Here is a 13,294-nt window from a genome sequence, read left to right on the forward strand (position 1 = left end):
CCTCCGTATATAACCCCCCACTAAAAACATGCAGAAGATCAGATCGTCATCGTCATCCGACCAGTGACGACAACATCCGAAGTTGGTTCCCGGGCGCTGTACGAGAAAGCGACCACTGCTCCTGGCCTGCCCCCCGGAGGAAAGGACATGCCTGGATGGGTTAAATGCAGAGGACACTTTTCACTGGCCACCGTCGGCATGAGTGTGTTGTGGCCGCATGCATGTGTTGTGGTGTTCGTGTGACAATAAAAGACGGGGCTTGTCCCGTTACGAGAGTTTACGAGAGTTACGAGAGTTTAAGAACTGAAAGTCCAAAGTGCTGTACAAAGCTGCTGGTTACAAAACCTTTACTCACGTCTTCCTCAGTGATGGGGACTTTTTCCGCTTGTTAAATAGTGTGGGGTGTCTCCTCATGCTGGTTGAATTCCTCTGCATCCTCCTACCAACCACAATGGTATGAATAAATGCATTGGAAAGAGAGGAAGCAACTGTCCCAATTCAGCAGCTGCAGCCTGAGGCGGACAGAGGCCAAGGCACACTTACATACCACCTGTCACCTGAAAGGGTTAACGTCACTATTACTCATCAGGCCATCATAAATCTGCCCTGGCCGCTTCTAGTTATGGTCTTATCGCCGAAGCAGCACAGCAGCCACTTTTTATAATTGACCCTCCCTCTTTCAGGGATGCAAACTAGTCACCTTTAGGTGACAGTCACCTCTTTGATCCCAAAATAGGGCACTTAACTGAATGATTTTGAGTGGTTTTGTATCTGCCCTGGTATCTGTCACCTTTTTCACTTTCCATGAGTTTGCATCCCTGCTCTTTGTAGCTGCCGATACTGTTAATGCTACAAAGTGGCGTAAATGAAGTTATTGTTAACTCCACACAGCTCTCCCCAGTGTCGTGTTGCACAACTCCTGCTGTCCCTGTCCCGGCCTGTGAGGAAATCCAGTTTGACGGCTTTAGTGACGGCAAGCAGAGGCACATTTGATTCACAAGTGCAATGCTCCACTGCACTGGATTTCTGCCATTCACAGAGATGGAAAGAAGACGCTTATTAGATGTTCTCATAATGTGTGACACAAACCTGGTTTGGGCTGTGATGGCTGTGCAATGTAACTGTCTCTCCTCTGTGATGGCTGTGCAATGTAACTGTCTCTCCTCTGTGATGGCTGTGCAATGTAACTGTCTCTCCTCTGTGATGGCTGTGCAATGTAACTGTCTCTCCTCTGCGATGGCTGTGCAATGTAACTGTCTCTCCTCTGTGATGGCTGTTCAATGTAACTGTCTCTCTTCTGTGATGGCTGTGCAATGTAACTGTCTCTCCTCTGTGATGGCTGTTCAATGTAACTGTCTCTCTTCTGTGATGGCTGTGCAATGTAACTGTCTCTCCTCTGCGATGGCTGTGCAATGTAACTGTCTCTCCTCTGTGATGGCTGTGCAATGTAACTGTCTCTCCTCTGTGATGGCTGTTCAATGTAACTGTCTCTCCTCTGCGATGGCTGTGCAATGTAACTGTCTCTCCTCTGTGATGGCTGTGCAATGTAACTGTCTCTCTTCTGTGATGGCTGTGCAATGTAACTGTCTCTCCTCTGCGATGGGTGCAATGTAACTGTCTCTCTTCTGTGATGGCTGTGCGATGTAACTGTCTCTTCTCTGCGATGGCTGTGCAATGTAACTGTCTCTGCTCTGCGATGGCTGTGCAATGTAACTGTCTCTGCTCTGCGATGGCTGTGCGATGTAACTGTCTCTCCTCTGTGATGGCTGTGCAATGTAACTGTCTCTCCTCTGTGATGGCTGTTCAATGTAACTGTCTCTCTTCTGTGATGGCTGTGCGATGTAACTGTCTCTCCTCTGTGATGGCTGTGCAATGTAACTGTCTCTCCTCTGTGATGGCTGTGCAATGTAACTGTCTCTCCTCTGTGATGGCTGTGCAATGTAACTGTCTCTCCTCTGTGATGGCTGTGCAATGTAACTGTCTCTCCTCTGTGATGGCTGTGCAATGTAACTGTCTCTCCTCTGTGATGGCTGTGCAATGTAACTGTCTCTCTTCTGTGATGGCTGTGCAATGTAACTGTCTCTCCTCTGTGATGGCTGTGCAATGTAACTGTCTCTCTTCTGTGATGGCTGTGCAATGTAACTGTCTCTCTTCTGTGATGGCTGTGCAATGTAACTGTCTCTCCTCTGTGATGGCTGTGCAATGTAACTGTCTCTCCTCTGTGATGGCTGTGCAATGTAACTGTCTCTCCTCTGCGATGGCTGTGCAATGTAACTGTCTCTCCTCTGTGATGGCTGTGCAATGTAACTGTCTCTCCTCTGCGATGGCTGTGCATTATAACTGTCTCTCCTCTGCGATGGCTGTGCAATGTAACTGTCTCTCCTCTGTGATGGCTGTGCATTGTAACTGTCTCTCCTCTGCGATGGCTGTGCAATGTAACTGTCTCTCCTCTGTGATGGCTGTGCAATGTAACTGTCTCTCCTCTGCGATGGCTGTGCATTGTAACTGTCTCTCCTCTGCGATGGCTGTGCAATGTAACTGTCTCTCCTCTGCGATGGCTGTGCAATGTAACTGTCTCTCCTCTGTGATGGCTGTGCAATGTAACTGTCTCTCCTCTGTGATGGCTGTGCAATGTAACTGTCTCTCCTCTGTGATGGCTGTGCAATGTAACTGTCTCTCCTCTGTGATGGCTGTGCAATGTAACTGTCTCTCCTCTGCGATGGCTGTGCTGTCTCTGTGCTTCTGGCCTAATTGAAGTGGAATTTAATATCTTCTGTTGAAAAACGCCCAGTGCCTTAGAGTGCGCCCATTTGCATCTCATGAAATATCGTCTGCACAGAAGATATCAATCTTTCCAGCAGTAATGGAATCTTTTATATGGGGTAATTTGTGTGGCTACACTCGTCATGAGTCATAATTTTCTTTTGTGGCCACGCTTTATCTCTGCTGTGCCCTCTCATTAAAGAAAAAATGACAATATGAGAAAGGGAATGCAGGATCCCCACACAACTTCAATGTGTGCCTGATGCTTGTGTTTCTCTGCTCATGACTTTCACTCAGGAGGGCTTTAGCGTAGTTTCCTGAAACACAATGAATACTAGATGATCGCATTACTATGCAATATGCATATTACCCTATGGTATTCATAAATTACTTAACTTTGCACAATGACTATACAGCTGTAAAAATGATTCTGAAATGTACAGTACAGTACAATACATTTAACCGTCAATTAAGCTTCTAAAGAATGTTGCTGTTAGAGCTAGAAAGTACAAAGTAGCTACTGGGAGCATAGCATCAGATTGGATGTGCAGTTGTCAACTTTCTTGTGATTACTTATAGCCCGGACATTTCGCTGAACACACTGACATCAGTGACATGATGGAAAAGAAATGACTTTGATCATTGTGTATTTCTATTTTTCCCTGCTTGTCTTCAGATGGACTCTTTTTCATGTGCACCAAAGTCACCTCTTTGAGTCCTCTATTTATTTGACTGATCTTTTTTCCAACTGTGGACAGGCAGCGTTCTAAACATAGACTGGATTGCTAAGATGGTTATCATACCATGAGATTCCTCCTATCACAGGAAAGGTTTTGACAGGACAGAAATAAACTAAACAACATCAAACTTCCCTGATGCCTTCATGCATATTGTTAAACAAGCAGTTTTCGTTTTGGTAGTATTGCACAGGCTTCTAATCTCTAGTGTTGCACAAATACTCATCCATGGAGGCTTTCATGCAGATCAGCGACAATGACATCCATTCCTGACTGAATGAATGAATGCCTGACTCACCCAAAAACACCTTCTCTTGACCGCGCGCTGCGCAGGCTGTGCACGTGTTAAAAATACATCTGAAAATCTCTCATACCTACCAGTGTTTGCCCTATATGCATTCAGCAGCAGCGCACTGCCACTGCTGAAATATGGATGAAATATGGTTATTTGTCTTTTTTCTTTAGAATATATTATTTTGTGCATTACCACGGAGGCTCAGTCCTTCACGCGGCCAACGCGGATTCTTTTGTGCTACACACACACAGGTCCACTCCAGGTCAATTGACACATCTGCGAGTAAAGAATATAAACAAGAAACGTTGTGCACTGCTTACCGGATAATGTCAGCACAACGCATCGGTGTAAGCACAGGGGGCAGGGGGGCATTGTTGGAGTACTATAGGAATATTATAGAAATACTATAGGAATATTATAAGATTAGATTACTATAGGAATATTATAGAAATACTATAGGAATATTATAAGATTAGATTACTATAGGAATATTATAGGGATACTGTAGGAATATTATAGGAATACTAGATCCCAATAGACCGAATCACAGTGACATCACGTTAACAACAAAGGTCCCTTCCGGGTAGACATCTGCCGTTTTATTTTAATTGTGGAGATATCACCAACTTGTTTATTGTTTATTTCTGTTATTCTGTAATTCTCAGCCGTAATTGTAACTTTGAAGATATAAACACGGTGGTCCGACCCGTCTGACATTTGGTTGCGCTTATTTTATGTACTAGCTGCTAGTTTTGGGTGAACTCAAGCTGTAATTGTTTTTATTCTATTCTATTTGTTGGCCCAACAGGTAAATTAGGTCTCCAAACTAACATTAGTTAAAGTGTTGTTGTTATAATTAATGAGATATAGGCATCAAACATGCGTTTTAAACTTAACCATTTTCTCTTTATCTCAGTTGTTAGAACTTGTTACCCTCCCAGTCTGCTCCGCTCCAATAATTAAATTAAACTGTATGTACGTTACGCCTACGTTGTCGTCCCAGACGTTATTGTAAACAATTGGGTGATTCGATCTATTGCCAAATACAATTTTATTGACTCTATCTCCTAGACGGGACAGGACTAGGCAGGGGCCACTTTGAAAGCAAAATAAAGAATATTTGCAAAAAACAAATTTGCTTAGCCAACTGCTTACACAATAATATCTTTAACATTTAGAATAACCATTTGTTTATTTTATGCATAATTACTCCAAGAAGCACTGATCTTACGGTACCCTGATGTCCTACTAAAGCCACTGCATATCCATATCCTGCCTATGTGTTATAGTTTGTTAGTTGTGCTCACCACAATCTCCTTTCTACCCAGGGAGACTCCATGAAAGATGACAGAGGAGGTGATTGTTGTAGCCAAGTGGGACTACACGGCCCAGCAGGACCAGGAACTTGACATCCGCAAAAACGAGCGTCTCTTCCTCCTGGACGACTCCAAGACCTGGTGGCGCGTCCGCAACACCTCCAACCAAACGGGCTACGTGCCCTCCAACTATGTCGAGCGCAAGAATAGCCTGAAGAAAGCTGGCTCGCTGGTGAAGAACATCAAAGACACACTGGGTAAGAAGATTTTAGTTTCGCTGTGCTTGTGGTAGGGTGCACGATAGGCAAAAAAATAATAATCATATGATTGCGATATGCAATGCAATATTAGTGTGAATGGCAATCTATAAAAAATATATAAAAATGCAATGTGATTTTTACTGGGGTCTGTACCAAACAAGCATGTTCCCTTACGTCTGGATATATATACTATATAATATAATTTGTAGGCCGCATCAAATAATTGCAGGCTCCTGCGATTTGGATTGCAATTGGATTAATTGTGCAGCCCTAGCTTCAGCTTGTGGGGGTAAAGGTCGTCTGTGTACAAGTTGTCAAAGTCACTAGTTTATTTTCTGTAAACGTGGAAACTCTCTACACTTCCTTCTCAATACTTTCTGCTCCCTGCTGGAGGAGATAGATGTGGTCATTAGCAGCGGACTGTGTGTGTGTGTGTGTGTGTGTGTGTGTGTGTGTGTGTGTGTGTGTGTGTGTGTGTGTGCATGAGAGTGTGTGGGCATGAGTGTGTGTGTGCATGAGAGAGAGTGTGTGCATGCGTGTGTGCATGAGAGAGTGTGTGCGTGCGTGTATTCATGAGAGTGTGTGTGTGTGAGTGTGTGTGCATGAGTGTGTGTGTGTGCATGAGAGAGAGTGTGCATGCGTGTGTGCATGAGAGAGAGTGTGTGTGTGTGCGTGCGTGTATTCATGAGAGTGTGTGTGTGTGTGTATGTGTATATGTGTGCATGAGAGAGTGTGTGCATGCTTGTGTGTTACCCTGAACCTCTCTTAGTGGAGGCATAAATGATTCCCTCACCACCTCCCTGTCCTAGTTGGGAGCTGTCACTGAGTTCCCCGGGGATCGCAGTGAGTCGCCCATTGCTCTCAACTGTCAGCACATTGTCTCTCGGCCCCCAGTCCAGTCCAGTCCTGACACACTTGAACATAGCAGATTGGAGATGTAGCCGGAGTGCAGATGCCAAGATGTCACGGGCAGAAAGCCTTGACACAGAATAAGATGCCCCAAGTCACACATGTTTATGAATCAGGGACGGATTGTTATGCAGCGTGCGAGGCTCATCTGTGTCAAGAATGAAGGAATGAAGCCAAAACTGATCAGCTTGTTCTACTTCCTGGAAACTGGGAAAGAGAGGGAGCTGAGCGGAAAACATATTTATTTTGTCAGACAGTTCTAAGTATATGCTAATACTTGGATCTGAACTGGACGGAAGGAGGGATCGAGACAAAGGTAGAGTGGGGTAATAATATAGAAACATCTGGTGAAAATTCTAACGATGAACTGATCAAATGTGCTAATTGTGCTGTTGTGAAGAGGGCAGCTCTATTTACAATGGGGAAGGAGAGAGAGAGAGAGAGAGAGAGAGAGAGAGAGAGAGAGATGAGGTTCTGATGGAGAGAGCCTGTTCCTAACGCACTGATTCCTCTGGGCACTCCGTGGACGCTTGCCCTCGGGCAAGCTACTAGACGACTGTGGGCCAACATGGCACAGCCTGTCCCTGTCTCCCCCACTAGGGCGATGTGTCTGTGGAGAGGACATATATCAACACCAATACTGTTTCAATCAGCCTCTTTTCTGTCTTTGGGCTGTGTTGTAGCTCCCTGTTTTCCCATGATCAGTAGATTGATCAGTGAGGAAGGGAATGGCCGGCCTAATGGTGGTGTTGGAATGATGGATTACCTCTCCGTCCCCGGACCATGTAACATATTGAGCGGAACATTACGGCCCCGTTCCATTTCAGTCTCAAGCACTTTGCTTCCAGCCACTCGCTCTTCAGTGTTAAAAGCCCGAGCAAGAACATTTTCACACAGAGCTGATGACCAATAGGTGAGGTCAAAGGCTAATGGAACGCACTCACGCTCTCGAATGAAGAATCTGATTCGCTATTATCAAAATGAGTTCATCCAGTCTGGTTTAGTCTAGTTGTCCTCTTCGGTTGTTACACAGCTTGCAGATAATCAGTGATTGCTGTTATCTCAACGGTTTCTTTCTAATCCAAAGGGCTTTCATGTGGTTGTGTGGTGCACACTGATGTGGCTTTGTGTTGTACTCCACCCATCCATGAAGAGTTCAATTGTAAATGGATGCTTGCTGCTGTGTGTCCCAATTCACCCTCACAAGCAGTAACACAGTAGCAGAGGAAATAAATAGCCAAAAGAATCCAGCAAAGGTCCCACCGGTTTGCTGTCCCAATTGTCTAATTTAAAAAGAAATGGAGTCCGCACACTGCTCGACTTGCTCCCAGTCGATTTATTTTTAACGTATCGGTCAACAAGGACCTTCTTTTTTTCCAATTGTCTCATTTGTCTCCTTTTTGGCAGGTTTACTGTATTAAAGTTATAATCCACAAGATTTCAGTTTTGTTCTCTTGGGTGACACCTATGGCAATGAGTGGTAATTGCAGGTGAGATCAAAACAGTGTTATTATGTGACATTAGTCAGTTTGTTCGGCCATAGTAACCACCCGTAATGCTAGCAGAGACCAGAAAAAAGCAGCTTGTTGTCCTACTTCACACAAGAGTTGTCGGGAACCTGTCTCTGGTGGGCGGTGAGGTACTTTGTAACAAGCATCTGTGGTGGGCGGTGAGGTACTGTGTAACACGTAAGCGTCTCTGGTGGGGGGTGAGGTACTGTGTAACATGTAAGCGTCTCTGGTGGGTGGTGAGGTACTGTAACACGTAAGCGTCTCTGGTGGGTGGTGAGGTACTGTGTAACACGTAAGCATCTCTGGTGGGTGGTGAGGTACTGTGTAACACGTAAGCGTCTCTGGTGGGCGGTGAGGTACCGTGTAACACGTAAGCGTCTCTGGTGGGCGGTGAGGTACTGTAACACGTAAGCGTCTCTGGTGGGCGGTGAGGTACCGTGTAACACGTAAGCGTCTCTGGTAGGTGGTGAGGTACTGTGTAACACGTAAGCGTCTCTGGTGGGCGGTGAGGTACTGTGTAACACGTAAGCGTCTCTGGTGGGTGGTGAGGTACTGTGTAACACGTAAGCGTCTCTGGTGGGCGGTGAGGTACTGTGTAACACGTAAGCGTCTCTGGTGGGTGGTGAGATACTGTGTAACACGTAAGCGTCTCTGGTGGGTGGTGAGGTACTGTGTAACACGTAAGCGTCTCTGGTGGGTGGTGAGGTACTGTAACACGTAAGCATCTCTGGTGGGTGGTGAGGTACTGTGTAACACGTAAGCGTCTCTGGTGGGTGGTGAGGTACTGTGTAACACGTAAGCGTCTCTGGTGGGCGGTGAGGTACTGTGTAACACGTAAACGTCTCTGGTGGGTGGTGAGGTACTGTGTAACACGTAAGCGTCTCTGGTGGGTGGTGAGGTACTGTAACACGTAAGCGTCTCTGGTGGGTGGTGAGGTACTGTGTAACACGTAAGCGTCTCTGGTGGGTGGTGAGGTACTGTGTAACACGTAAGCGTCTCTGGTGGGTGGTGAGGTACTGTGTAACATGTAAGCGTCTCTGGTGGGTGGTGAGGTACTGTGTAACACGTAAGCGTCTGTGGTGGGTGGTGAGGTACTGTGTAACACGTAAGCGTCTCTGGTGGGTGTTGAGGTACTGTGTAACATGTAAGCGTCTCTGGTGGGTGGTGAGGTACTGTGTAACATGTAAGCGTCTCTGGTGGGTGGTGAGGTACTCTGTAACACGTAAGCGTCTCTGGTTGGTGGTGAGGTACTGTGTAACATGTAAGTGTCTGTGGTGGGTGGTGAGGTACTGTGTAACACGTAAGCGTCTCTGGTGGGTGGTGAGGTACTGTGTAACACGTACAGTAAGCATCTCTGGTGGGGGTGAGGTACTGTGTCAACTCATTGAAGGCGGTAACATCCACTCTAACCTCCACTCTTAAGCCCCAGAGTGAAGCCACGTGCTGCTAATTCACAGTCCTTCCAGGCTTTCAACTCCAACTCACTACCTACCTTCTCATGTGGAGGCCTCAGGGCTCGAAAAAGCAACCTCCATCCACAAGATGAAGAGGTGGGTGAACGCTAGGAGTGAATGTGTGGGAGGAGAGTATAGTCTGTTGCTCCTCTAGCTGACATGATGCCAGTGCCTTGAAGTGGAAATGAGTTGGAGAGAGAGAGAGAGAGAGGGCGTGTGGGTGGGTGGGATTCTGTGTCCGGTTACCTCTTGCACATGTTTGCTCTCTACCTCCTGTCAGGTAACAGTCTATTTTCTTTTCCTGTGGGACCACCTGAAGTAGCCCCAAGAGACCACCTTTCTCCTTGCCTTACTGACAGGGAGATATTCTCTCCCACCCACACACAAACACACAGAGCTATCACATATGTAGGATACACATGTAATTGCCATCCATTGTATCACTGCTGATTCCATTAGACACGATGTGATCAGTATTCCTGTCCCATCGTCTCTTTGTGTTTTTGTCAGCTGTGTCCTCTGATGTATCTCGTCCACCGTGTGTGAGAAACAGCTGCCAAGGGACCTGTCTCTTTGTTCCCTGCTCTCCTCTTCCTCCTCTCCCCGTCAACAAGTTTCATGCTACTCTGTGTGAACCCAACCAGCTTCCAAACCATCTGAGTGCTCTATTCAGCTCTGACATTTCTGTGGCATTTTAGCGGGCTAGTCTGGAGCAAACTGGACGATTAGCTGGAAAGGATCTCACTTTGGTTAGTAGCAGTAGTTCATGGTAGCGCATACAAGTTTATGCTGGCATCAAACTCAAAAGGTCTGCTGAGAAGTGAACCGTTTAAATATTAGACACAGTATGCCTTTTAACTTGAGAGCTCCTCAGTCATGTTCAGTTAGGAGACTGTGGGATGTCTTTGGAAGTATATGAGTGAGAAAGTGAGACAGGTAGGAAAGGAGCTAACGTTGATCCTTGAGATGCCGGTCATTATCAAGCCCAGGGTGGCCGCTCCACTTCTCCTCCCCTGTCTACACCATCTATTTTCAGCCTTCCATTAGCATAGCATAGATGCTATGGAGTACGTGTGGGGCAGCGTAGATGCTATGGAGTACGTGTGGGGCAGCGTAGATGCTATGGAGTATGTGTGGGGCAGCGTAGATGCTATGGAGTACGTGTGGGGCAGCGTAGATGCTATGGAGTACGTGTGGAGCAGCGTAGATGCTATGGAGTACGTGTGTGGCAGTGGAGATAGAGGAGGCAGAATAGCAAGTTTATAATGAGCACTTTCATTTCACTGGCCTTGAGAAAATGGACATGTACCTGCTCCCCTCACCTCTGCCTGCTCCCTTCACCTGTGCCTGCTCCCCTCACCTGTGCCTGCTCCCCTCACCTGTGCCTTCTCACCTCATCTGTGCCTGCTCCCTTCACCTGTGCCTGCTCCCCTCACCTGTGCCTGCTCCCCTCACCTGTGCCTGCTCACCTCATCTGTGCCTGCTCATCTGTGCCTGCTCCCCTCACCTGTGCCTGCTCACCTCATCTGTGCCTGCTCCCTTCACCTGTGCCTTCTCACCTCATCTGTGCCTGCTCCCTTCACCTGTGCCTGCTCCCTTCACCTGTGCCTGCTCCCCTCACCTGTGCCTGCTCACCTCATCTGTGCCTGCTCCCTTCACCTGTGCCTGCTCCCTTCACCTGTGCCTTCTCACCTCATCTGTGCCTGCTCCCTTCACCTGTGCCTGCTCCCTTCACCTGTGCCTGCTCCCCTCACCTGTGCCTGCTCCCCTCACCTGTGCCTTCTCACCTCATCTGTGCCTGCTCCCCTCACCTGTGCCTGCTCTCCCTGTGGAAGTCAGGCCTCTCCATGCCTGCTAATCAGCTTAATCTGCTGACTCATTCACCCCTGCTGCTCTAATGCCTTATCAAAGTTCAAAGTCACTTCATCAGACTGTTTGGATCATCGTTTTTTTTTAAGTAATTGAAAGGCACATTCCCTGTAAAAAGCACTGGAGGACAGGACTGGCAGACGTTCCACTCTGTTTCGGACGCATAGCCTTCACTGATCTAATGATCTCTCTCCCCATTCTCTCTCTGTTTCTCTTGATGCTTCAGGCTTGGGAAAAACGAAGAGGAAGACAAGCGCCCGCGATGCCTCCCCAACGCCCAGCTCGGACACAGAGTACCCCTCGAACGGGAGTGGAGGTGGGGGAGGAGGAGCCGCGGAGAGGATCTACGACCTCAACATCCCTGCTGTGGTGAAGTTTGCCTATGCAGCGGAGAGGGAGGACGAGCTGACCCTCGCCAAGGGCTCCAAGGTCACCGTGATGGAGAAGTGCAGCGACGGCTGGTGGCGGGGGGGCCAGGCGGGCCGGGTTGGCTGGTTCCCCTCCAACTATGTCCAGGAGGACGTAGTTGGAGGGGATGACAGGGGGGAGGGAGATTCCTCACGGGGTTACTACGAGTCTCAGGGGACGCCGTTGGCTAACGGGCGCACGGGAGGCCGCGGCGCAGTGCTCCACCTGGTTCAAACACTCTACCCCTTCAGCTCCGTGACAGAGGAGGAGCTGAACTTTGAGAAGGGAGAGGTGATGGAGGTGGTGGAGAAGCCCGAGAACGACCCCGAGTGGTGGAGGTGTAAGAACTCCCGTGGCCTGGTGGGCCTGGTGCCTAAGAACTATGTGGTGGTGATGAACGAGGAGCCCGGCCTGCCCTCCTCCGTGCCCAGCTCCCCGCAGAACCGCTCTCTGACACCTGCACGCTCAGGAAAGTTCGCCGGAAGGGACTGGTACTACGGCAACATCACCAGACAGCAGGCCGAGGGTCTACTCAACGAGAGAGCGGAGGAGGGGGACTTCATCATACGAGACAGCGAGTCATCGGTGAGTCGGGGTGGGGGTATGAGAGTGTGGGAGACATTTTAAATTACATATTATTAGGGATGCACGATAATTATCGGACCGATAAATTATCGGCCAATATGGCAATTTTGCGTTATTATTTATTACTCCGATAATGGCCTTTTTCCGATAAATTAACAGACGATAATCAGGCTTTGTTTTTACCTCTGGCCGGAGCTATTGTTCTCGCACGCTCCTGACATCACAGCTGCGACGGCCAAACATGGCTGCTCCCATGCAGTATGTTGCAGTTTTTCACAGTTTAGAGATGATCACAGCTATTGTAATTTGCAATCCATGTCCCGCATGTGTTCCGAGAGGAAGGCAAACGTCTATTACGTTAAACCAAAGCTGGCGATGATGCAGCGGATTTGTCTGTTGTTTACATTACGGTTAGCTTAGCGAGTGTTAGCGTTAGCTCGTAGCGCGGCCTACATTTCAGGCTCGCACGCTTGGCAGACACACTGACACTGCTTGTGATCAAACAGCCCCGCAAAAGCACTTCATACTCATAGAGCTGGTGTAAACATATAGAAACTAATGGAAACCCCTTTACCCGAAATGAAACATCCAGGGATTGTGTATTTAACTCCAAAAAACAACATGCTAACGTTAAGCTAACCGCGCTAGCCGGGAGTCCCACTATAACAAAGGGACTTTATAGTTGAGCTAGCTGCTGGACAGAGCCATCTAACAGAGCCAATAATACATTACATTACATTACAAAAGGAATAATACGGAACACAAAGGTGCAATCGCGCACATTAGGCTACATAAAAAGCATCAGTCAACATAACATGACAATAAGAGTCTAAATTAGTATGCCTTTTGTCATTGTGTTTTATCTGCAGACTAAGCAGTCATTGGCTTCCCGTTCTATAAAAGCCTTTATTTTTGTATTGACTATAATTGAGTGATACACTTTATTAAAACAATCATATTATATCAGAAGTTTTCTTTGTTTTGTGTTCACAGTGATGTCAGTTAGATTTGGTTAGGCCAGAGCTATGCTCACTACATCTGCCTTTTTTTTAACCCCAGGTGTGCATAAAATAGTTTTTTTTTTAATATATATATTTTTTTATTATAATAATTATATATATTTATTATATATATACATATTATATTAGAAGGGGTTTGGAAATGACAATTGCAGAACCAGTGAAGAA

The 13,294-nt window shown here is 47.1% G+C and overlaps 1 protein-coding gene across 1 annotated transcript in view; it reads left to right on the forward strand.

Moving 5' to 3' along the window:
* nck2a (NCK adaptor protein 2a) overlaps nt 1-13,294 on the forward strand; it is a 44,720-nt gene that overhangs the window by 28,238 nt on the left and 3,188 nt on the right. The window contains exons 2-3 of the mRNA XM_083638035.1: nt 5,124-5,368; nt 11,341-12,107. Of these exons, the coding sequence (XP_083494161.1) occupies nt 5,140-5,368; nt 11,341-12,107 (996 nt within the window). The 5' untranslated portion in view covers nt 5,124-5,139. The remainder of the gene's footprint in view (nt 1-5,123; nt 5,369-11,340; nt 12,108-13,294) is intronic.

The sequence above is a fragment of the Poromitra crassiceps genome (genome assembly GCF_964638095.1).
Source record: "Poromitra crassiceps genome assembly, chromosome: 6".
Lineage (NCBI taxonomy): Eukaryota > Metazoa > Chordata > Actinopteri > Beryciformes > Melamphaidae > Poromitra > Poromitra crassiceps.